The 25,773-nt window shown below is 49.4% G+C and overlaps 1 protein-coding gene across 2 annotated transcripts in view; it reads left to right on the top strand.

The window, feature by feature from the left end:
* The window catches only part of SELENBP1 (selenium binding protein 1), a 54,127-nt gene extending 28,884 nt beyond the window's left edge, over positions 1-25,243 (top strand). Inside the window, exons 2-14 of one of the 2 annotated variants that reach the window (XM_082614369.1) lie at positions 16,482-16,569; positions 17,255-17,340; positions 19,836-19,892; positions 20,038-20,150; positions 20,431-20,616; positions 21,285-21,405; positions 22,633-22,815; positions 23,097-23,275; positions 23,720-23,798; positions 23,895-24,016; positions 24,273-24,365; positions 24,532-24,650; positions 24,850-25,243. In XM_082614369.1, coding sequence (XP_082470495.1) covers positions 16,482-16,569; positions 17,255-17,340; positions 19,836-19,892; positions 20,038-20,150; positions 20,431-20,616; positions 21,285-21,405; positions 22,633-22,815; positions 23,097-23,275; positions 23,720-23,798; positions 23,895-24,016; positions 24,273-24,365; positions 24,532-24,650; positions 24,850-25,012 — 1,589 coding nt within the window. In that variant the 3' untranslated portion in view covers positions 25,013-25,243. Of the gene's footprint in view, positions 1-16,481; positions 16,570-17,254; positions 17,396-19,835; positions 19,893-20,037; positions 20,151-20,430; positions 20,617-21,284; positions 21,406-22,632; positions 22,816-23,096; positions 23,276-23,719; positions 23,799-23,894; positions 24,017-24,272; positions 24,366-24,531; positions 24,651-24,849 lie in introns of both variants that reach the window. The other variant, XM_082614370.1, reaches the window with a different exon arrangement.
* The last annotated feature ends 530 nt before the right edge of the window (positions 25,244-25,773 follow it).

The raw sequence follows: 25,773 nt of genomic DNA, 5'->3' as shown, positions 1-25,773 counted from the left end.
TATGGGACTCACTGTGCTTCCTGGACTTGGGTGGCTATTTCCTTTCCCATGTTAGGGAAGTTTTCAACTATAATCTCTTCAAATATTCTCGGGTCCTTTCTTCCTCTGTTCTCCTTCTGGGACCCCTATAATGCGAATGTTGTTGCATTTAATGTTGTCCCAGAGGTCTCTTAGGCTGTCTTCGTTTCTTTTCATTCTTTTTTCTTTATTCTGTTCCGTAGCAGTGAATTCCACCATTCTGTCTTCCACGTCACTTATCCGTTCTTCTGCCTCAGTTATTCTGCTATTGATTCCTTCTAGTATAGTTTTCATTTCAGTTATTGTATTGTTCATCTCTGTTTATTTGTTCTTTAATTCTTCTAGGTCTTTGTTAAACATTTCTTGCATCTTCTCGATCTTTGCCTCCATTCTTTTTCCGAGGTCCTGGATCATCTTCACGATCATTATTCTGAATTCTTTCTCTGGAAGGTTGCCTATCTCCACTTCATTTAGTTGTTTTTCTGGGGTTTTATCTTGTTCCTTCATCTGGTACATAGCCCTCTGCGTTTTCATCTTGTCTATCTTTCTGTGAATGTGGTTTTTGTTCCACAGGCTGCAGGACTGTAGTTCTTCTTGCTTCTGCTGTCTGCCCTCTGGTGGATGAGGCTATCTAAGAGGCTTGTGTAAGTTTCCTGATGGGAGGGACTGGTGGTGGGTAGAGCTGACTGTTGCTCTAGTGGGCAGAGCTCGGTAAAACTTTAAGCTGCTTGACTGTTGATGGGTGGGGCTGGGTTCCCTCCCTGTTGGTTGTTTTGCCTGAGGCAACCCAACACTGGAGCCTACCTGGGCTCTTTGGTGGGGCTAATGACAGACTCTGGGAAGGCTCACGCCAAGGAGTACTTCCCAGGACTTCTGCTGCCAGTGTCCTTGGCCCCACGGTGTCAGCTCTGTATTTCTTTTTTTTTTTTTTTTTTTTTTTTTTTTGCAGTGCGCGGGCCTCTCACTGTTGTGGCCTCTCCCTTTGTGGAGCACAGGCTCCGGATGCACAGGCTCAGCGGCCATGGCTCACGGGCCCAGCCGCTCTGCGGCATGTGGGATCTTCTGGGACTGGGGCACGAACCCGTGTCCCCTGCATCGGCAGGCGGACTCTCAACCACTGCGCCACCAGGGAAGCCCAGCTCTGTATTTCTTAAAAGTCTCTTCTTTGCGTCCCTTAGAGCATCCTGTCACTTTCAAGATCACAGTCCCACTTAACTTTCTCTGCCTTTCCGGATCTCCCAGAGAATACCTGCAGGTCCCTGAGTTGCAGCTAGTAGTGTTTCAGATCCTCAGGGAATACAGCCTTTCCCTGGGGGCCGCTGAAGAGCCCCTCTGCTGAGAGTACCACAGGTCTTCCTGGGACACCTCCATCCTCTCTACACAGCCATCTGTAAGCTTGGCCCAGGAGAGTGCGTAGGGGACCTGTGGGTCTCAGCCGGCAGTGCAGGGCAAGGCCACATCCTCCAGACAGGCCACCTTCACCTCCTGGGCAGGGTGCGCCATGCTGTAGGCACAGCTCAGGAGCAGGAGCTGGAGGCCGCGTGCCATCACTGAGGGCTGTCCGCCTGGGACCGTGGTGTGTGCCTCCACTTGTAGCTGTGCCCCACCAGTGCTTTGTGCTTTTGATTTGCATTTCCCTGATGATGAGTGATGCTGAGCACCTTTTCATGTGCCTGTTGGCCATCTGTATGTCTTCTTTGGAAAAATGTCTATTCAGATTCTTTGCCCATTTATTAATCAGATTGTTTGGGTTTTTGCAGTCAAGTTGTATGAGCTCTTTGTAAACTTTGGACATTAACCTCTTATCAGATAGATGATTTACAAGCATTTTCTCCCATTCTGTAGGTTACCTTTTCATTTTGATGGTTTCTTTCTCTGTGCAATAGTTCATTTCTTCTTACTGCTGCAATCTACCATGGTGTGGATGTACCACAGTTTATTTAATCACATACTGCCGAACATCTGGATTGTTTCAGACTAGTTTTTGGCTATTACAAGTAAAACTGGTATAAACATTCCTGTACTGTTCTCATTTTCGCAACTGAGCCCGAGGCTGTCACTGGTATTTATGACTTTCCTCTGTTGCTTCTCATTCCTTTGTCTTAATAATAGCTAACATTTATAAAGTGTTTACTACATGCCAGACCCTGTTCTATGTGTTTTATAAGTATTACTCAATTCTCAAAATAACCGTTTGAGATATGAACTATTATTATCCCCATTTTACAGGTGTGGAAACTAAAGTAGACACAGGTACACAGCCAGCATGTGTTAGCACTCAGATTTAAATCCAGGTAGTCTGGTACCAGAGCTCAGGCTCTAAACCACTATGTTATACAGGCAGGACTTAAGATGGTTGGGTTCTTTTCTTATGGAGTGACTTAAACCTTCACTCCTGGAGGATAACTAGCTGTTATCTTGCTTCTGCTGGTTTAGTCTTCTGTTAACTTTAACCATTGGACATGATGGTGATATGAGATATCCCTGGGGTGCCGCTGGGTTGCACACATCCTCCTCTCTGACCCTGCTGTGTAACAGTAACCTTATTTTCTCTAAATCATCAGGATCAATCATCCCCGCTAACATCTTATTCCCCTTCTTTGCCTGTTTACTCAATGGCTTAAAAAGCCCCAAATGGCCAGGTGTCTGTCTCAGGTTCCAGTGCAATGGGCCTATTGGTGTCTCCTCTTTGTGGAAGCAAACCTCCTTGGGATACCAAACCTCTAAACCAGCAGAGCCCAGAGTCATGGGACTACACACAAAAATGTTGTGAATGGGTTATTAGGTGTAGTAGTGAGAGGCCCCACTCCCACCTCTATCTCTGTCTTCCTGGGGCCACCATGTATCCTGGCTGAGAGAGAAATGGTGCCATAGAATTGCTGCTGGTTCAGAGCATACACTGCACTCCACTCTGTGGTCAGCACTCCATTCTCAGAAGGTTTTGTCATAACTCAGTCTCTACAAAGCCAACTGCTTCTGAGGGATGGAGTACCTAAGATTCATGACTCCCATGGGCCTTCCAGGGTAAAGAACATGGACTCTGGAGCCAAACTGTTTGGATTCATATATTGGCCTCACCACTCACTTACCTACTGTGACTTTGAGCCATTTACAAAACTTCTCTATAACTCAGTTTCCTTATCTGTAAAATGGAGATAATAATGGTACTTAGCTTAATATGGTTTCTGTGAAAATTAGATGAGCTAATGAAATGGAGGAGGACCCTATGGTCCTTCCCCACCATGTCCTCCGCCTGCCTCTTGTCTGTGGAAAATCTTTAGCCAAAGAATAAGTTTAATCAGAGAAGTGAGAAAATGCAGAAGCAAAGAAAAGCAGTCAAACAGGACAAAATAATAATAGTTTAGTCCGTAAACAAAGTCAAGGACCTTTAGTTCCTTCTCAAAGGCTATAGATAACATTCAGAGCCATTTCCTGTGAGCTGTCTTGTAGATACTGAAACCCCCACCAGGTGGAAGAAGTTAACTACATGATGACCAGACTGTAGCCATGACATAAGATGCCACAGTTCCAAGAATTGGCCTCAAGGAAATGGGAACAAACCAACCCTGGAACTGAAGATTAACTGTACTTAAGACAATCTAGGGACTTCCCTGATGGTCCAGTGGGTAAAGACTCCACTCTCCCAATGCAGGGAGCCCGGGTTCGATCCGTGGTCCAGGAACTAGATCCTGCATGCATGCCGCAACGAAGATCCCACATGCTGTAACTAAGACCAGGCACAGCCACAACAATAAATAAATAATAAATATATTTTTTTAAATCAAGAGGACGCTGGTCAGACCAGCGCATGACCAATTTCAAGATTACTGTCAGAGCTGACTGTGCTGTTTCTGCATGTAGCCCCTCCCTACATCTATAAAAGCTCTTGCCCACTGATTGTCAGTGGGGGTAGGGGGAGGGGAGGGGGAGAGGGGGGAGGGGAGGGGAGAGGGGGGAGGGGGGAGGGGAGGGGGAGGGGAATCCGCCCTCCCCCGCCCCCCCCCTTGCCAGCTTCCAAAATAAAGCAAACTTTCCTTTCCACCAACTTGCCTCTTTACGGGCTTTTGAGCACTGAGCAGCTGGACCCCACTTTTGGTTACACTAATACTTGCAGAGCACTTCACGTGCTGGACACTGTCAACACTCTTTCACTGTACAGTGAGATCTTGGTCAGAAGCCATGCGTGTGGGGAGCCATGATAGCGTATGAGGCATCTGAAATGTCCACAGATGGTGGGGGCGGGCAGATGTATGGGAGTAGGGAAAATAAATTCAAGGCTAAAAATGCGTAATTGCCTTCTAGAGAGAACAAATTTCTGCCCCTTCCTTGTTGGAAGAGAGCTAACATAAGCACCCTTCATCAAGTAGGTGGGCTGAATTGATAGCTTTTGTGGGCCAAGCTGACCTTCAGCAGTAGCCCCCACTAGGTCTGACTTGGTAAGGGGCGGTCCATCCTGTGAAGGCCACATACAGCCTGTGTCCTTGCCACCACAGCTGTTTGGTTCATAGAATGTCTCCGGGAGAAACCGAATGACACCCATAAAGCAGGTTCACCTTACCCATCTGACCACCAGGAGTAGCCTCTAGGGAGACGGCCTTATGGTGGTGAGTGGCTCTACTAGACACAAATATTCTCGTGTTCTGGGGTCCTCCTAAGAGGTCCATTCACAAGACTTCTTCCCAAACCTCTTTTCCCCAACCCTCTGATTTTGTTCCATCTAAGTTTGTCCACCCAGCCAAATCACTGACCTTGCACATGAATCAGTATAGATCCTCTGTGTCTTCCCCCAAAAGAGCCAATGATGTATTCTACTTGAAACTTTACCCATTGGAGGATTTTCTTTCTCCATTAACTTCCAGGACCATCTCTCAGAAGGGCTTTATTATTTTTTTTCGGTGAAGAGGCATTTGTTAATTATGTACAATTTAAGAAAAAGACCACTGAGTCTCTAGATTTGAAAGTAAATATCTTATAAAATTCCAGGGAATTCCTTGGCGGTCGGTGGTTAAGTCTCCACACTTCCACTGCAGGGGGTCTGGGTCCCATCCCTAGTTGGGGAAATAAGATCCCACAAGCCACGTGGCTCAGCCAAAATAAATAAATGAATAAATAAATAAATAAAACTCCATCAAAAAAAAATTCCATGTTAAAAACTTCTGTTTTCCTAAGGGTTAAAACATTTTTTAATTGTGGTAAAAAACCTATAACATTAAATTTACTGTCTTAACCATTTTTAAATGTACAGTTCAATAGTGTTAAGTCTATTCACGTTGTTGTGCAATAGATCTCTAGAACTTTTTCTCAGAAGGGCTTTATTACCGCAATAATAACAGGAACATTTAGTGCATGTACTATTCGAAGAGTTTTACATACATTAAGTTATTTAATTTTTAAACCAACCTATGAGGTTAGGTATTTTTATTATCTCTCTTTTAGAGATAAGGAAACAGAGGTTCAGAGGGATTAAAACACTTGCCCAGGGCTTCCCTGGTGGCACAGTGGTTGAGAGTCCGCCTGCCAATGCAGGGGACACGGGTTCGTGCCCCGGTCCGGGAAGATCCCACATGGCGCGGAGCGGCTGGGCCCGTGAGCCATGGCCGCTGGGCCTGCGCGTCCAGAGCCTGTGCTCCGCAACGGGAGAGGCCACAGCAGTGAGAGGCCCACATACCACAACAACAACAACAAAAAAAAGTAGGAGAATTACCAGAGGAAGGAAAGCAAGTAACAGGCAATAAGTAGCTGTAGATTGTATATCAGATTGCTGGTTGAAGGCGTATGTATTTGGAGGACGTGATGGGGAGGACTCAGGGAGGAGAAGGAAGGGAGAGGAAGAAAACAAGCTCAGCCCATCATGATCATTATCTGTGACATCTCTCAGTGGAGGTGGAGGCCCTGTCTAGATGAGGAGTCATTGAGCCTAGCAGGAGGAGCTGATCTCATTGCACCCTAATCCAGTCCTTTTCTTCTGCCCACTTTGGGAGCAATCTGGGTGACCAGATTTGTGCCTCTTTGAGATGCTTACCCACTGCTGACAAACTCACGATGCATTATAACATGACTGAGGCCCACACTTTCAAAAGTGTGATTATGGGGCTTCCCTGGAGGCGCAGTGGTTGAGAGTCCGCCTGCCGATGCAGGGGACACGGGTTCGTGCCCCGGTCCGGGAAGATCCCACATGCCGCGGAGTGGCTGGGCCCGTGAGCCATGGCCGCTGAGCCTGCGCGTCCGGAACCTGTGCTCCGCAACAGGAGAGGCCACAACAGTGAGAGGCCCGCGTACCGCAAAAACAAAACAAAACAAAACAAAATAAAAAAAAAAACACTTGCCCAAATTCATATAGCTAGGAACTAATGGAACCAGAATTCAAATACAGGCAGTCTGGTTCTAGAATTCTTGCTATTAATCTTTTTTTTTTTAAACTGTGGTGGGTTTTTTTAACCATTTTTAAAAATTGAAGTATAGCTAATTTACAATGTTGTGTTAGTTTCAGGTATACAACAAAGTGATTCAGTTTTACATATAAATAAATAAATAAATATATATATATATATTCTTTTTCAGATTCTTTTCCATTATAGGTTATTACAAGATATTGAATACAGTTCCCTGTGCTATGCAGTAGTACCTTGTTTATCTATTTAGAATTCTTGCTGTTAATCTCTTAATAATAAGCCACTTCTGGCTGGTGACGGTGTGTGGTGCAGAGCCAGTCTCCTGCAATCCAAGCTGGAATTTTTTTTTGTAATATTTATTTATTTGGCTGCGTCGGGTCATAGTTGTGGCACACAGCATCTTGGTTGTGGCACACGGGATCCTTCATTGCGGTGTGCGGGCTTCTCTCTAGTTGTGGCACTCGGGCTCTAGAGCCACGGGCTCAGTACTTGCGGCGCATGGGCTTAGTTGCCCCGCAGCATGTGGGATCTTAGTTCCCCAACCAGGGACTGGACCCTTGTCCCCTGCATCGGAAGGCAGATTCTTAACCACTGGACCACCAGGGAAGTCCCCTGGAATTTTTTTTTTGTTTTCAGTGTCTTCATGCCTAACTTCTCCTGAAGCCACTGGAGTGGACTGAGGGAGGAGAGGTTATTTAGCAAGATATGGCAAGCTAGAAGGCACACTGGGGCATTCTGTGGCTCCTTTCTGCCTTCAGGATACTATCAGGCTCCAGCCAGCTCTATTTGAAGATGGGGAGCACCGGGGCTTGTGAGACCCTGGGCTGGCTAGGTGGATCAGATAATCCTCAGTTCATAAGGGGCTTGGCCTTATGTTTGGCTTCTACTGAGATCCAGAAACTCACAAGAAGCTATTTATCAAGAGAAGAACTGTTACTTGCTGAAGTTGGCTGGGCCTCACCACCACTTTGGGCCACGCTTGCCACAGTCTCTAAGATCACCCCAGTATGTCAAGCACCACTGGATCCCTTGAGTCATAAGGCCCCAGTGACAGATGTGCCTGAACTGCAGCCAGGAGCAGCCGGAGAGCCTTTCCTTGTCTGAGACCCCATTCTCAGAACGCTGCTTCTGCCTCTCAGCTTTCAGGCGCAGCCCTGTCACCACCAGCATCATGGGGCCCTGGGAGCTTCTGTAGCATGCCACCTACCCAAACACCTGCGTGCCCCCGGCATCAACCAAAGCCCAGTCCCCACTGTCCCTATTTCTCTGTGTCATGGTCCTCCTTAGGCACAGCTGGCTGTCCAAGACCAAGTCACATGCTTGCTCCCAGCTGCAAGGGGACCTGGGACGGTGAGTATCTGACCTTTTGGTTCTTGAAGTGGTTGGTGGGTTCTGTCCCCCACCAAACTTTAAAAGAGATGTATGTGCTGGCCAGACGCAAACAATAGAACACAAAAACAACCTATCCCAAGGAGCTGTGAAGACTATATGATTTATTACATTATTATAGTGTAGGAGTCACAGGCACAGAGTCTAACGCCAACTGCCTGGGTTCACTTCCTGGGCTCTGCCGCTCACTAGCTGTATGACTTTGTCAAGTTACTTCCCTTTGGTATGTGTAACTCCCTTATCTGTCAAGTGGACACGAGAGTGCTCATTTCACAGGGTTGTTGTGAGGATTAAACACACAGAGCAGGGCTTCCCTGGTGGCACAGTGCTTAAGAATCCACCTGCCAATGCAGGGGACACGGGTTCAAGCCCTGGTCTGGGAAGATCCCACATGCCATGGAGCAACTGAGTCCCTGAGCCACAACTACTGAAGCCCGTGCACCTAGAGCCGGTGTTCTGCACCAAAGAGAAGCTACCTCAGTGAGAAGCCCGCACACAGCAACGAAGACCCAATGCAGCACCCCCCCCAAAAAAAACACACACACAGAGCATGTAAAGAGCTTAGAGAAGTACCTGGCACAGGTAAGCTTTTATACGAGGCATGTGGTTCATGTCTCTTTCTTTGTCTTTAAGTCCTTAAAAGAGCACCAAGGGCTTATTAAGCATTTAATAAGTGATGGCTCTTGTTGTTATTATCATTATTTCCTGTGTCTTGCCTACTTGTCCAGATATGTCTCTAGACTACATCCTAAACGTGGAATTCCTAGGTAAAATGGTACACACTGTTTAACTTTTGATAGGTAGTGACAAATTGCATTTTGTTAATAAGGCACCAACTGGTACTCTCACCAATCCTGAATGAGCATGCCGTTTTCCTCCTGTCTCACCAATACTGGATTTTAACCTTTAAAAGTTTTGCTCTTCTAATAAGAAGCTGTGTTATTGTATTCTTTCATTATTTCAATTTTTAAATTATGTATGTATTTCAAGCTTACTATAAAAATTTTAAAACTCCATAACTGGGGAATTCCCTGGCAGTCCAGTGGTTAGGACTTGGCACTTTCACTGCCAAGGGTGTAGGTTCAATCCCTGGTCGGGAAACTAAGGTCCCACAAGCTGTGTGACACAGCCAAATAAAAAAATTTTTAATTAAAAAAATAAAAATAGGGACTTCCTTGGTGGCACAGTGGTTGAGAATCCGCCTGCCAGTGCGGGGACTGGAGTTCAAGCCCTGGTTCGGGAAGATCCCACATGCTGCGGAGCAACTAAGCCCACGAGCCACAACTACTGAGCCCATGTGCCACAACTACTGAAGCCTGCGCGCCTAGAGCCCGTGCTCCGCAACAAGAAAAGCCACCGCAATGAGAAGCCCGCGCACCACAACGAAGAGTGGCCCCTGCTCGCCACAACTAGAGAAAGCCTGCACATAGCAACAAAGACCCAAAGCAGCCAAAAATAAATAAATAAATACATAAATTTATTTTAAAAAATTTTAAAACGTAATTGATATATAATGTGAAAAATAAAAATTGCTCCCTATAATCCAAGTCCTCAGAGGTAACCACTGTCAGTTACATTTGGTATGTTTGGTATAATAAAGGATGATTTATCTCTACAAATCCTTTTTTATGAACATATAAATATACATAGATATAATTTAAACATATATAATTTAAACTAGTTTAATATAAATTAAATTAATTTAAACAGTTAATTAAATGGTTTAATTTAATGTATAGTTTTAATTAAATGAGATTATACTATTTTTTGTTTTTTACCCCTTGACCATATTCCTTGGATATCCTTCCATATCAGTATATACAAAACTGTACATTATGACTGCTTGGTGTACCATATTATTGATGTTACATAACATATTTAACCATTTCCCCTACTGATTGTTTCCAACTTCTTGCTATTACAAGCAATATTGCAATGAACATTCTATTCACATATTTGTGTGCTTGTCTATATTGCATACTTGTCTTTCCACAGAACAGATCATTAAAATGGATTTCCCTTTAAAATGTTGCTAGGTATTGCTAAATTGCCTTCTTAAAATGTTCACCGGGCCTCCCTGGTGGCGCAGTGGTTGGGAGTCCGCCTGCCGATGCAGGGGATGCGGGTTCGTGCCCCGGTCTGGGAGGATCCCATGTGCCGCGGAGCGGCTGGGCCCGTGAGCCGTGGCCGCTGGGCCTGCGCGTCCGGAGCCTGTGCTCCGCAGCGGGGGAGGCCACGGCGGTGGGAGGCCCGCATACCGCAAAAAGAAAAAAAAAAAAAAAAAAAAAAAATGTTCACCATTTTATACTCTTGCCAATAAAATACAAGCATGACATTTTCCCCACACTCCTTCCAACCCTGAATATTATCAGTCTTTTTATTTTTGAAAATCATGTCATACTGTTGTTTTAACAAGCATTTCTCGATTACTAATGAGATTGGGTACTCTTTTTATGTTTATAAAGCCATTTATCTTTCATTTTCATATTCTTGGCACATTTTTCTGTTGCACTGTCTTTTTCCAATTGATTTGTTGGAGATTTTGGATCTTGAGAGCAATCATTGTTTTTCAGTTTAAACTTTGCCTTTTAAACTTTGGTTGACTTTTGACAAGCTGAGACAGGAACTCTCACAGTATTCATTTCCCAAATAGCAATTATTAGTATTTCTACACATGGCTGTGACCCTGGGGAGATGCTAGTGGAAACAGCAGGTTAGATATGGTGTATGGAAGACAGAGAATCCAGGATATGCATGGAGACTTTTTCCCAGGCCTCCCTCTGATTCCAAGTAGAACTGAGGACATCTCCCCAAACCTTGGGACTCCTGTCTTTCTGGGGCACTGGGAGAAGTATCCCCTACCTTCTTCCCAGTCAGCATCTTGGTGCCGAGGTGAGAAAGCAGAGGCCCTGGGCTCCCAAGGGAAGGAGAGGATTTGTTCCTGCCTGCCCTGAGTCTTAGTAGAGAAACTGTGACTCAGGAATATGATTCCAGGGACCAAAGGTCCTTCCAGCCTCAAATGGAAGGGCTTTTATTTTCCTTTGGATATTTTATTTACAGTATTGTAATGTGTCCAAAATGAAGGCTTGATTAGGGGGATTGATGGCTTAATTTGGGCCATTAACCAAGAATGATGCAATTCTTTCTTCCCAGGCTCTTAACTGAAAGGGTGCAAGCCAAGTGGGCCTCTGTAAAGGTGGAGATGACGACATTAAAGCCATTTTATGGCTCTTGTCTCAGCTCTTCTGGAGCCAGTCCTGGCACGGGAGGAAGGCAGTAGGGGAGGGGGGAGTGTGATGGCAAACTTTCACCTGTGTCCCTATAACCGACGTTACTTTTTCTAGACTACGTAACTGGTTTTCAAACCCACTTCACCTTTTCTTCTTGTAGATTAGATGTATTACAAGACACATAATATCTGTTCTAGTCAGACTCTTCATTTAAACAGAAAATCAAGTCTTCAGTAGGCAGAGGTTAAAGAGATTAGGTTATAGGGATTTAAGAGATTTATTTTTTTAAGCATTTAAAAAATTTTTTTAATTTATTTTTGGCTTCATTGGGTCTTCATTGCTGCGTGGGGGTTTTCTCTAGTTGCGGCGAGCGGGGGCTACTCTTTGTTGTGGTGCACAGGCTTCTCATTGCGGTGGCTTCTCTTGTTGCAGAGCACAGGCTCTAGGCTCACGGGCTTCAGTAGTTGTGGCACGTGGGCTCAGTAGTTGTGGTGCACGGGCTTAGTTGCTCTGCAGCATGTGGGATCTTCCCGGACCAGGCTCGAACCTGTGTCCCCTGCATTGGCAGGCGGATTCTCAACCACTGCGCCACCCAGGAAACCCCTAAGAGATTTATTGAGAAAGTCAATGGACAGTTATGGACCATCTAGATCTTGATGCAAGTAAACTGTAAAACGAAAACTTACAAGACAATGGGGGAAATTTGAACACTGATTTAATATTTGATAATAGTAAAGATGTATTAATTTGTTTAGCTGTGATTATGGTATTGTGGTTTTTTAAAAATAATTCTTATCTTAAAGGGATGTATACTGAAATATTAATTCAAGAAATAATATAATGTCTAGAGTTTGCTGCAAAAAAAATCCAAGGTAGAGGGAGGCTGGGAGGTATAGTTGAAACAAGATGGGCTATGAGCTGATTTTTTTTTTTTTTTTTTTTTTTTTTTTTTTTTGCGGTATGCGGGCCTCTCACTGTTGTGGCCTCTCCCGTTGCGGAGCATAGGCTCCGGATGCGCAGGCTCAGCGGCCATGGCTCACGGGCCCAGCCGCTCCGCGGCATATGGGATCCTCCCAGACCGGGGCACGAACCCGTATCCCCTGCATCGGCAGGCGGACTCTCAACCACTGCGCCACCAGGGAGGCCCTATGAGCTGATTTTTATTGAGGGTTTATGGTGTACCTGTGGGTTCGTTATACTATTCACTCTACTTTTGTATTTATTGAAATTTTCCAGAATGAGAGAGAGAGAGGAGATCTCTCTATCTCACTTTCTATTCTTGTCTTCTCTCTCAAGAGATAGGGGTAAATTAGTTAAGGTAACAGTTGCTTTTAAAGCAATTTCTTTCCCCTCTTTAGTGTCTCCCTTGCTCTTGCCGTTAGACCAGTAGCCACTCCTCAGCACTGCCCACTGGGAGGCATGCATCTGACCACACTGCTAAAATCCTAGCGGCTTAACACCCCAGGGGTAATCTCTGCAGCTCAGAGGTGAGAAGAGGCCATCACATAACAGAAAGACATAAACTGCTGGTGGTGAAATTTCAGGCATCAGCGGCAGGCCAGAAGGGAGGATATTTCTGAGTGGATTAGAGGTGGGGAGGAAGCCCTCTCAAATTATGCCCTTTGTGGGAAGCCCTGGCAGAGGGCACTGTTGATTTTTCTTTATTTCTCTTCTCTGAGCTTCGTTGTTGCTCTGAGCAACAGACTCTGAATTCAGCGTTGTTCAGAGATGGGGAGGTGCTGTGAGATGAGCGTGGGCAGCTGGATGAATTAGTAAAACTTTGTTTCCTTAAGGTGAGATGAAGAAAAAAGCTACTTGCCTCTCCAGGTGTGCTGTGGGCCGTGCCTGAGCCATTTGCTAGAGTGCAGTGCCCAGCCTGGCACCAGTCACGCCTGGTAACTTGTAAACACTACTCTCTTCCTCTGAGAGCATGGAGTTGGTCTATTAAAACAAGGAGAAATGAGCAGGCCAGGGCTCAGAAATCCTAAGCAGGCCAAAACTTCAACTTGTCCAGCCAGTTCTGCTTCAGGTCTCAGCAGTCTGCTACCTTATGCGCTACAGGCATTTTTGTGTACGTTTGTGTGTTCCTGGGTTCTTAGTTTGTTTATGCTGTTTGTTTGCACACAAACCTGTACCTGTATATACCAGACAACCCTTTCGAATGTTGTACTCTCAGTCACCCTTACATTATCTTCCTTCCTTCCTAGCACTTATATGAAATGATCTTATTTATTTATACATTTACTTGATTATTGGCTGTCTCCCTTAGAATGTCATCTCTTTGATGGCAGAAACTTTGTCTTGTTCACCATTTTGTCTACCAAAACAGGGCTCCAGAAATGTTTGTGGAGATTGAATGAATGAAGGACCATGCACATGTGTGTCTTCAAAGGAGAGGGCAGAGAGGTTGGTGGGACAGCTGCTGGCTGAAGGGCCCAGGGCCTGTCCTTCTCCCTAGCATGGGCTCCCACTGTGGCCCTGACTGCACTGCACTGATATTCCATCCTGCTTTTCTTTTCTTCCTCTCTTCCTTCCTCCCTTCCTTCCTTCCTTCTTTCCTTCCTTCCTTTCTTTCTTTCTTTCTTCCCCCCCCCAATATATATATGTTTTGTTTTGTTTTAATACCTTTATTTGGGGTTTGGTTACAGAGTAATATATGCTTTTTTTTTTTTTTTTTTTTGGCCGTGCCACACAACTTGTGGGATCTTAGTTCCCTGACCAGGGCTTGAACCCGGGCCACTGCAGTGAAAGTGCAGAGTCCTAACCACTGGACCACCAGGGAATTAATTCTCCATGCTTTTTACCTTTTAAAATCCAGAAGTATATAAAGAAATAATGGAAAATTATCACCTTCCTTCCATTGCGTCTCTCCAGAGGTAACCACGGCTGGTACTTAGATGTATATGCTCCCAGTCTTTCCCAGAGCACAGGGGGGTCTCCACCACTCCCCCTACCAAGACCGCACAGCTCCAAGCTGTAGACATGTGCTTCCTCACTCCTCTCCCCCTTTCAGAGAAAAAGTCTTTCTGTTCTGAGGTTTCCAAGAAACAAAGCATCACAGCTTTCCACAGTCCTTCTGGGTCTTCTGCTCCCCACCCTCCTCCTCCTGAAACCAAACAAAGCAAAACAAAACACAAAAACGCCAAGGACTGATTAGAAAAACTGAGCTCCAGAGTCAGGCGGATCTGGGTGGAAATCCTGCTCTGCCTTCTGTCAGAAGCGTTGGCCCTCTCTGAGCCTCAGTTTCTTCGTGAGTGAAAGGAGGGTGCTTTACTTACAAGACTGGGTGGTGTCAAGGGTTAAACTGGGTGCTGCAGGCAAGGCCTAGTGCACAGGAGATGGTTTCACAAGTTAATTTTCCTTTCTCCCCATTACCACTCTGGGGCGGACTTTGACTGCTTCCTTGTCATTTTTGTTTTGCTAGAGATGAAGAGCACCAAGTTTTTTTTTTCTTTCCCTCTCTTTTTTTTTTTTTAACACATCATGTTATTCTTAGAGACTCTGACTTCATCATCTCCTCTACTTTCCCTTCGCTGGGTTTAGTCCTTCTTCCCTCACTTCCCCATTTCCCCATCAGTGATCTCAGGGCCTGTTTAAAGAGGCTGAGGGTGGAAGAAATGGGGGGGAACCATAAGCGCCCTGCGCCCTCCCTGTGCAGCTGAGGCTCCAGGACCCACCGTGGCCATGAGAACCCACTTCCTGTTTGTGGAGGCCCAGCCAAAGTTCAGGCAGTGGTTACATAATCGCCTGGCTGTCCAACTGTCAACCCGATAACCTATGACCTATCGCCTCTAATACTGTACTTCTCTAGGGCTTGAAAGGAACAGAAGGAACGTTGGCCACACCCACCCCGCCAGCCTTCCCAAGCACCTTGCTTCAGGCTGGGGGGTGCCCGGCGTCGGGGCGCTGTGCCGGGCCTCCCTGGTTAGCAGATCTGAGCTGAAGTCCAACTCGCCCAACTCTAGTTGGCCTCTGGCTAGGAAAGGGCAGCCCTGAAATTCCTGAGAAGCAGCATTAGGGATGCTCGGGAGACCCATGCTGATGGGGGTGCCATTCACGGTGGAAGCCCAAGCCCTGTTCATGTCAAAAGAAGCAAGTATACCATGGGCGCTTCTCAGTTATCAGCCTGAACACTGACCCTGGATTCCCTCCACCTGCAGCCTGGATTGGGACGGCTTTCCCCAAGCACCCTGCAGGCTCTGGAGTAAGAATTCTGGAAGAAAGCCACAGCAGGAGGTTAGGGGTGCCAAAGAGGAGCCGCAGAGACCTGCCAGATCAGAGCCACAGGGCATGAAAGAACTTGCAGTCAGTGACAGAGTCTGGAACAGCTCTGAAATAACAACTTCTTTGGACTTAAGAACTTTTGAGAAGAGGGTGGGGATGGGGTTTCTTTCTTTCAGATCTTGCATGTTGGGCTACCTGAAGCCAAAAAGCAGAAGAGTAGAGAGGAGGTAGGTGATGGAGACCTCAGGAGGAGGGCCAGAGGGATTAGGTAGGGTGATTGGAGACAGCTAGGAGGCAGGAAGCTGGCAAAGGCAAAGAAGCAGCCCTCAGGGGCCACCCCTGTGGGGCAGCTGCACCCATGAGGCTCACTTTGATAGCTGCCTGGTTGACAGTACAATGGCGAGGGTATAGAAGTAGGAAAGAGCCAAGAGGGGTTGAGTGACACGGGGGATGAGGGGATAAGGGAGGACCCCTACCCTGAGCAGCCACAGGGCATCTACGTTTGTGGGCAAATGATCCCTCATCCATGGGAACCAGGAGGACAGAAACCCATCACACTGAAGCCCAGGTTTGCTCTCCTTCCCTCCACTCTGGTTTGGAAACCTTGTGGCTCTTTTCTACTGGCAATCTCAAGCCCAAAGTTTGTTCCTTTCACTATCCAATAAAAACTTCACCCCAGAGCTTTCATCCAAGGAGATGAAAGTGGCTTCTGTGGACCAGAGCCAGCAGGCTCCTAGAAGAGTGGGGCAGGGGTTACCCTGGTCAAGTGGCCAACTTTGAGGAAAGAGGGGACCCTCGGCTTCAAGATGGAGAGCAATTTGTGTGGGTCCCCTTGTCCAGCTCTCTAAACCCTCGCTCCCTGGATGAGGGCAGCCCCAGAGAAAGTTAAAGGGATCAGGCCTCAACCCTGCCTCAGCTCTTCAGCAAGTAGTTGTCATTTGCCTGAGGGGCTGGAACACTATATGAGCAGGCTCAGCAGTCATGGAATCCTCCAGGTGGAGGACTCTTTCCTGGATAGATGGAGAACCTGAGTTTTATGGCTTGTCAGGGTCAGCTAGGGACAGTGGCATCAGGCTGGGCTACCCTTGGGCCCTGCTATGCTGCCCTGGGGAGCTATTGAGGCACCAGGCTGGGAGAAGAGGGGGAGGCACTCCACTTTCACCTGCTGAGGTTTATAAGGGTAGTAGAGGGTAATAATGGCACTGCCAACTTTCCTTCCTCTTCAAAGCTCAAGAGGATGGGTCTGGAGAAAGTGGAACCTGGACACACGACCCTGCCCTGGCTCCTGTCAGGGAAGCTGTGGCAGGAAGACATGGGTGAGTAGTCCTTGGGGAACATGGTTGTCTGGAATAAGAAGGCAGTCTTAGGAGAGGGCTGACCCTGGCTGCGGATGCAGGAGCAAATGGGCCTCCAGTCCTCGGTGCCCCTAAATGCCAAGAGACAGGTCCAAGTACAGAGATGAGCATCTAGAGACCCAGGAACTTGGCACATACACACTCACGCAAACACACACACACACACACACAGGCATGCATGCACATGCCCTCACAGGCATAAATATTCTGGCAGGCAAGCACCGACGTGCACAGGCACACATACATACACAAGCACAGGTTTTTACACACAAGCACCCTCACACAGGCACACAGACACAGATACACACTCATGCAGGCACATGCATAAAAGTACACACATAGGAAACACCCAGGTACACAGGAGCAAGCACACACAAACGCACATGCCCAGGCACCCACTCCACTAAAGAGAAACGTGTGCAGGCACAGCATATATCTGCACATGCACAGGCTCCTGCGCGCACACACTTGTACACACATACAAGCACTCAGCCAGTAACTCAAACACAGCCGCCCAGGCCGTTTGAGAGCGCCCTGCCCAGGAGCTATCCGTCATCCACTCTGGGCGGCGGCCGGGCCCTCCCACTGTCCCGCCCACCCCCAGTTGGTGGTATAAATTCCGTCTCTTTGCCCCTTCCCCGCACAGCCTGCCTCGGACACCAGCACGGCCCTCCGTCTCTGCCCACTCCTGGCAGACCCGTCGGGAGCAAAGCGCACCACCAAGCAGCATGGGTAAGGAGAGGGGCTTCTGACAACCGTCCGCTGACCACCAATGGCCCGCCCCGCAGTAAGTGACAGAAAACCTGGAGGGAGTGCTGGTTAGGGGAGGGAGCGCCAGGCTCCGCTCCACAGGCCCCGCCCCACCTCCACCCCCGCATTTCCCAGCTTAGCCGAAGTACTGGAGGCGTCTGGGAAGGAAGGCAGAGGGACTGCTGGGAAGGGTGACTTTGGGCTCCCCGCCACCTCCGCTCTCCAGCTGCAGCTTGCGGCCAGGGAGCCTTTCTGCAGCTGAGAAAATAAGGGTAGGGGTACTTAGGAGGAGCTCTATGTCTCTGTCTGTTACCATAGGAGACAGACAACCCTGATTTCAGCCCTAAGCCAACTTCTTATTGCAGGGAGTAGGGAACCCAGGCCTTTGTGGCCAGGTTGCTCTTTAGCTACCCTGCCCCACCAATCACTTTGGGAGGGAAATCAGGGAGACCCCTCTCTCGGGGTGGGAGAGGGGCTGTTTCAGTGCCTCCCACCCTCTCAGTCTGCCAAGTCCTCCTACTCCCCCATCCATGGACTCCTGGATGTCAGGCTGAGGAAGAGTCTGCGTCTGGCTGGGAGTACTGAGGTCCTTGCCCCCTGTGGATCTGGCTCTTTTCTGGCAGAATGCCCAACAAACCAGCCTGGCCTTGGGAAAACCCAATGAGCTTTCCCTGGGTTCATCTCAAACCCAAAGGTGTTCAGAGATCTTGCTTGAGATGCTTAAGACAGGAGGAATGTTCCCCCAGAAAGAGGACTGATGCTCAGTGGGGCCTGAGTGGCATGCAGGGCCTGACCCTGACTCTCAGAAATGCTGTGCGGGATGTGGCAGTTAGGGTCTGGGATGGGGAGATGGTGCTGAGAGGCAGTACCTCCTTCACACACCTCTTTCATACCTTTACTTCTCTCTCAGTCTCTGGTTTTGCAGATTTTGCATCTCTGTCTTGATGTCCTGGAGTTTTGAATCTCCTTCCCCTCCGCCTCACCTCCTGTGCCAAAACCTGACACAGCTTGGTTGTATAGCAGAACAAGTCTCCTTAATTCCCTCGGACTGGACCTCACCGTGTCCCATCCCAGCCCCAGCCCTCTCTCTGGGCACCAGGCACTGCCTGGGATTTCTGGCACAGCGCTACCCATATTTATACAACATCTCTCACTTAATAAAAGTACTTCGGAATACTTTGTCTTATTTGGCCTTCATAGCCACTTAGAGAAGAAGGTAAGATATTACCCCTTTTAGGTGAACAAAGGGGAGAAAGTGGAGAGAGTAGATGTCACACCTGGACCTTGACACCACGCTTCTGGACTCTAAAATGCTGTTGCTTCCTCTCAGCCTCCTAAGTCACTTGGCTGCTGCAAGTAGGGGGACCTGGCTCCCTGGCTGAGGGTCTGAGCCCAGACACCAGTGGAGGCTCGATTCTGGGGCAGTAGCCGGACTGGCCATGGGACCAGGCAGGGAGGCAGTGTCAAGTCCTGTGAACTCCACTCCAGGATTTCTTTCGGCCTACAGCTCCTTCTGTTTATTCCTCAGCCTTTCCTCCTGGTTAGGCCCCAAATCCTGATGCTTAATGCCTGGTGGCAGCCCTCCTTCTCAGCGACTGACTTTGGTCCCGTATATCCACATGGCTTCTCTTGCCAGACTTCAGGGGACAAGGAGGGCCACTTCCTACAGCTCTGGTGGGTGGGCCTCTGAGCTTTCCAGGGTTGGGCCAAACAACTTGCTTTACAGATAATGGAAGTGGATGGGGCCCACCCAGGGGTAGAAACTGGTCTAAGGACATTCAGTTAGTATCAGTCCTGCAGCCTTGAACTTCAGCCTCCTATTCCTTACCAGACCCTTGGTTATATAACCCAGGCTCTGGCAGCAGCCTGGGGTCAGGACCCAGAGGGGAGGGAAGCAGGAAGTGTTCCAGCTCCTGGTTTAGATACCTTTCAGTGAAAGGAGCTGAACAGGCACCACCGTCACTCCCTGATGGCTGTTCCTCAAGAACAGCCAGCGTTTACGGGCTCCTACCAGGCAAGTACAAAGCTGCACACTTGACTGCAGCTTCTTGTTTATTTCTCATAAAAGCCCATTGTGGTATTCTTACTACCCTCTTTTCACAGATGATGTGGAAACTGAGGCCAGGGAGGTTAAGTGATTTGCCTAAGCTCCCATGGCTAGTCAGTGACCAGCTGGGATTGGGGCCCAAGTCAATGTCATAACCACTGCACCATACCGCCTCCCCTGCACTCACCCTTCTCCTGCCTCCCCTGGGTCCTGCTCAAGGGCCTGTGCACCTTTAGGTCATAGCTCCGCAGCTCTTCCTGCCATACCCACATACTCATCAGGGTTTTGAGGGTCTGGAGGAGACCTGAGACAGTGCCTCTGCCTTGGCCAGTGGTGGGCCGGGGGTTTGGGGGGCTCGGGTTGCAGCCTGTGAAGAAGGCTCTCATCCTCCAGAGCGTGGTGCAGCCAGCATGCCCCATTGTTTCCACAGCTACGAAATGTGGGAAGTGTGGACCTGGCTACCCTTCACCTCTGGAGGCCATGAAAGGTAAGTGTGAGAAGACTGAGAGCTAACACCCCCAGGAGTAGGCAAGCCAGTGCCTGCTACCGATTCCACTGCTGACACACACCCTGCCTTGCCCCGGCCCTCGTCCCCACCCTGCCCACCCTACCACCTGCTTTCTACCCTCTAGGACCCAGGGAGGAGATTGTCTACCTGCCCTGTATCTACCGAAACACGAACACTGAGGCCCCGGATTATCTGGCCACTGTGGACGTTGACCCCAAGTCTCCCCAGTATTGCCAGGTGAGGTGGGGCTTGGGCACCAGAGGACCCTCAGACCCCTCCTCTAGCCCTGGCCCTGGCAGTGCCCTTTCCCTACTCCATCTTTCTTCACCCTCCCTGGGTATGGTTGTTCAGGCTGTTCACTGCACAAGGGCACCCCCCACCCATGGGCGAGGGCAGTGCTGAAAATGAAGTCTGTGCTGTGCTGCCAGGATGAAATGGGTCCAGAGGGCCCCTTCTCCGAAAGCGCACAGAGGCGTGGTCTGGGTGAGCACCACCCCTGCCCAGTCTCCTATCCTAGGTCATCCACCGGCTGCCCATGCCCCACCTGAAGGACGAGCTGCATCACTCAGGATGGAACACCTGCAGCAGCTGCTTCGGGGACAGCACCAAGTCGCGCACCAAGCTGCTGCTGCCCAGTCTCATCTCCTCCCGAATTTACGTGGTGGATGTGGGCACCGAGCCCCGTGCTCCGAAGCTGCACAAGGCACGTCTTCTGCCCTAGCCAGCTCTGGGCCCCTAATGTGCCTACCACCCAGGGCAGCCTGTGGGCAAGGAAGCCGCCCCTAAAGCAGCTCCCTGCAGCTCTTGTGCAGGGTCGGGGCTCAACAGCAGTGAGTGGGGCTAGACTTTGGAGGAGAGTTACCAGGTGTGCTGGGTCATCATCACCCAGGGGCACCACAGGGGAGGAAGGAGGCTCTCGTTTTTCACTCCGAGCTGGAGAAGGAGCCATTTCTGCCCCAGCCAGTTAGGAGCCCAGGGCTTCCCTTACGCGGGAGCCTCTGATCCTTCCTTTCAGCACTTTGTTGAGTGCCTTCTTTGTGCCAGGCACTCACTGCTGGGCGCTGGTGATACAAAGTTGACACTGGCATCCCTCCCAGCCTGAGAGGAGCTTATGGTCTCAAAGGGCTGTGAGTGCCCTCAAGACAGGCAGGGTGAGAGAAGTCCATGTTTTCTGCTGGGGAGTTATCATTCTCTGTGACGCCCCTGCTGCTCTGCAGACTCAGTCTTTGCCATATTCCTGCAGGGAAAATTATGTCTATTTTTCAGAGGAAAAGAGGGCAGGGTCAGTAGATATAAGTGTGGGAGGGGAGGAGTGCGGAGTGGGGACTCCTGGCCCTGTAAGATTCTGATGCCATTCCTTACCCTCTCCAGGTTGTTGAGCCCGAGGACATCCATGCCAAGTGTGACCTGGGCTACCTCCACACCACCCACTGCCTGCCCAGTGGGGAGGTGATGATCAGTTCCTTGGGAGACCCCAAGGGCAATGGCAAAGGTACCTGCCAGCATAGTAGGCACATCTGTGAGGGAAGCAGATCCCAAACTGAGGGAGGGATGGAATGACCTTCCAGGGAGAACCAGAGGGCAGGGTCTCATCCAATATTTAAACTACAGTCAAGTAACTTCAGTTGTTTCAATTCTTTTTATGAAGGTGAGCCTTGAATGATGAATTCACTTACAAGTTATAGTCAGAACTGTCTGCCGTGGGAAATGTGAGCAAGTACAGACATGGCCCCAGAAAACATGTGCATTTAGTATCGGCCTTTGTGAATTCATGAGCAATTCTCACAGTCCTTGAGATCCTTAATTGTTACAGCTACTTTCTCATTTATGGTACGATTAGAGCTTTCACATAAAATGTCTACTATGTGCCAGACACAACCTATGAGATAGATGCTACTGTGATCCCTGTGTTACAGATTAGGAAGCTGGGGCACAGACTGGCTAAGTAATTTACCCAAAGTCAGCCAGCTGTTAAGTCGCAGAGCTGGAACTCAAACCCAGCAACATGGCTCCAGAATCTATGTCCTAATTACCATGCTGTGCTGCTTCTCTCCCAGCCTTACGTATTTCACCAGAACACCCCATCCAAGGCTTGGAGTGAAATATCAGTTAAGGTCATCCAGTTAAGTTTACTGCATTAGACTCTATTTAACTGCTTTTTCCAGGAGATGGGATGCATGACATTCCTAGATTTAAGAACACTTAGGAGTAGACATCTATTTACATTTGCAAAGAAGTGGCAAGGTGTCATGACATATTCAGCTGGGGAAAAACATAGTGGGCATTCATGTGGAGTTATAAATAAATATAATTTTCTCTCTAAAAAAAAATGGAGTGAGTGAGCAGAATGGAGTCTAGACTCTGGCAGGAACCCTACCCTGAAAGTAGGAGGCTAGGCAAAGGAAGCACAGGGTACAGAGTCCCAGAAGATCTTGGCTCAAGGGAGGAAAAATTTACCCTGTGGTCTGGGAGAGGGATGAACTTGATGGGAGGTAGCGGCACCAGAGTAAGTCCCCACCTCTCACCCGGCCCTCTGGGTGGGACCCTTTGGACAGGTGTACAAATTCAGCTCCTGAATTTAAGGATCTGGCAAACTCAGTGGGAGGAGGGGCACCAGGCAATGGGCTTGGAGCCTCTTGGACAGGCCTGAGGGTGAGGGCTGGGTGTGGGTCGCACCTCCACCAACTCTACCTACCACCCTACTTCCTTCCCTGCTCAGGGGGTTTTGTGCTGCTGGATGGAGAGACGTTTGAGGTGAAGGGCACGTGGGAGCGGCCTGGAGGTGCTGCGCCTATGGGCTATGACTTCTGGTACCAGCCTCGACACAATGTCATGGTCAGCACTGAATGGGCAGCTCCCAAGGTCTTACAAGATGGCTTCAACCCCGCTGATGTTGAGGCGGGTGAGAATCCCCCACTACCTGTGGGCTGGCAGGAGCCTGGTCACACAAACCCCTGCTCTCTATTCCAAACCCCTACTCTCCAGCCCTCTTACTTCCCTCTCGTGGACCCCAGACTCTTGGGGTGATGATGTAGGATGTGCTGAGTGCTCTGACTTGCTCAAGTGTCCTTCTGATCCCTCGAACCCATTTTTCAACCTTCTCCCCTGTGCTGTGCCCCAGCCTTGGCCCATGCCCTCCCGCCCTGATCCTGATTCCATCTTCCGGCTGCATCCCCACCCCAGGGCTGTATGGGAACCAATTACATGTGTGGGACTGGCAGCGCCATGAGATGGTGCAGACCCTGACTCTACAGGACGGCCTCATCCCCCTGGAGATCCGCTTCCTTCACAACCCGGCCGCTGATCAGGGCTTCGTGGGCTGTGCCCTCAGCTCCAGCATCCAGCGCTTCTATAAGAATGAGGTGACGTGCACTCTGGCCCTCCCCTCCTGGCAGTCCTGTCAGCACTCTGCCCAGCTTCCATAGCCATGATGCTCCCTTCTCCCTAGGAGTGAGCCTGCCTGGCTCCACCAACCCAGATTTCCCAGGAATAAAAAACAAGGCCACCTGCCCTGCCTGTCTCCTCTCAGTCCTAGGCTAATTTCTCCTAAGCCCTAACTGGCTATATTTATTTATTCATTCATTCAAAAAATATTTAGTGAGTCAGGCACTGTGTTAGGTGCTGGGAATACAGTGGTGAAGCAGACATGATCCCTGCCTTAAGGGATTTGCATGTTAGACCCTAGTGGCAAGAAGGCCCTGCATCTACTCTCTCCCTGTAGACAGTATGCCCTGGGGAGACCCAGATCTGACACTCATCGCCCAGCTCCAACAGGCTCACCTCTCTGCCTCTTGACCCCAATGCAGGGAGGTACTTGGTCAGTGGAGAAGGTGATCCAGGTGCCCCCCAAGAAAGTGAAGGGCTGGATGCTGCCTGAAATGCCAGGTGAGTGCTCAGGGGAGCGTGGGAATCGGAAGGTTGATTCTCAGGCTGGGGAACAAGAGTCTTAAGGTGTCTCTGAACTGCAACCCCCCCACCCAGGCCTGATCACTGACATTCTGCTGTCCCTGGACGACCGCTTCCTCTACTTCAGCAACTGGCTGCATGGGGATCTGCGGCAGTATGACATCTCTGACCCAAAGAGGCCCCGCCTCACGGGACAGGTGGGTCCTAGCAGGATGGAGAGGAAGGAGGGGGGAAGTAGACATCTGGGCATGAAGTGGAGGGAGGGTATGAATTGGCTGGGGCATGATAAGGGAGGTGCAGGAAAAGCAAAGATGGGGGCTGAGGGATGGTTCAGGCCAGGACCATGGGGAATCGTGGCTAGATGCGGGGAACGTGAGGGAGTGAGGTTCTCTTCCTGCAATGTCCTAACCTCCCACCACTGTCCCCCTTTATGCTGTGCACTTCCCTGCCCAGGTCTTCCTCGGGGGCAGCATTGTTAAGGGAGGCCCTGTGCAGGTGCTGGAGGACCAGGAGCTAAAATCCCAGCCAGAGCCCCTGGTGGTCAAGGTGAGGACCTCTTCGCCTGCTCATGGGCCCCTCAGATCCGCGCTGGAGAAGTATGGGGGAGGGGACTGGGCAGCGGCTGAGCACGTCCTTAGGGTTTGGGTGGTGCCACTGATTCCCGCCTAGGATCTGTATGTAACTCTGGGGTCTGACCCCTGGTTTTCCCAAGGGGAAACAAGTGGCCGGAGGCCCTCAGATGATCCAGCTTAGCCTGGATGGGAAGCGTCTGTACCTCACCACGTCGCTGTACAGTGCCTGGGACAAGCAGTTTTACCCTGATCTCATCAGGTAAGAAGTGGACAGCCTGGGCTCCCCTCCCAGCCCTCCTCTCCCAGAGGGGTTTGGCTTTTTGAAGACTCCTTGGCTCCACTTCCAGACTCTGCGCCCTCCTCAGGAACCCCTCTCCCTGCCCTCACACTTACCTAATTCTTGGGGGAAGGGGACGGGCCCCCTCTGACCTCTTTCTTCTCCCTCCTATTTCTACCAGGGAAGGCTCTGTGATGCTGCAGATCGATGTAGACACAGTAAAGGGAGGGCTGAAGTTGAACCCCAACTTCCTGGTAGACTTTGGGAAGGAGCCCCTCGGCCCAGTCCTGGCCCATGAGCTCCGCTACCCTGGGGGCGACTGCAGCTCTGACATCTGGCTCTGAAGTCCACTCCTTCTAGCCCCACTCCACATCCCGCGCCCTCACTTCTGCAGGGACCCGGCTTCGCTCTTCTCTCTCAGTCCCTGACCCTTGGCAGCTTGTCCTCCCAAAGCCAAACTCAGGCTGTTGAAACGAATTGAGCCGTGTCTCTATCTACCCACCACTGCTGCGAGCTGCTCACTGAGCTCTTGGAAATCATTTCACTAAGAAATAAACTGGTGAACCTTTTCCTGAGATCCCCTTGTCTTTGGGGGCACCGGGCCTATGACTCCTCCTCTGCCGACCCTCTGTATCTTGCACGGGAAAGTCCTGAAGAGGACCAGGGGGTGGGATGGTTATGATGACTAGTTCATACCAGTGATCACAGCATGATGCTAAGGGTGCCAGAATCTCACATTTATGGCCAGACAGAACCTGAAGATTTTGGAGGTGGTCGTCACAAGGAGAGCTGACAGGAAGGAAGCTGTCAATCAGTGTTCCTAAACTTTTTTTTTTTTTTAATTCGTGCTTTCTTTTAATGAACCTAAAACCTCACCCACCACCCCCAGGAGAATGTAATGTGCCCCCTCACACACAGGAGATACCCTAGACCCCTGATGTAGATGGTGCCATCAGTTGAACACCCTGTTCTGAGGAGGTTAGGTGTGTCACCTCCTACCTGGAAGACAGGAACACGACGGGGCAGGAGGGCTGGGAACATCAAGGTAACCAACCCAGCACACTAGGCCCTGGCATTCTTGTTTCCTCACCTGGACAGTGTTTTA

Source organism: Mesoplodon mirus, assembly GCF_964341445.2.
Source record: "Mesoplodon mirus genome assembly, chromosome: 3".
Lineage (NCBI taxonomy): Eukaryota > Metazoa > Chordata > Mammalia > Artiodactyla > Ziphiidae > Mesoplodon > Mesoplodon mirus.
This window is presented reverse-complemented; position numbering and strand designations above follow the sequence as displayed.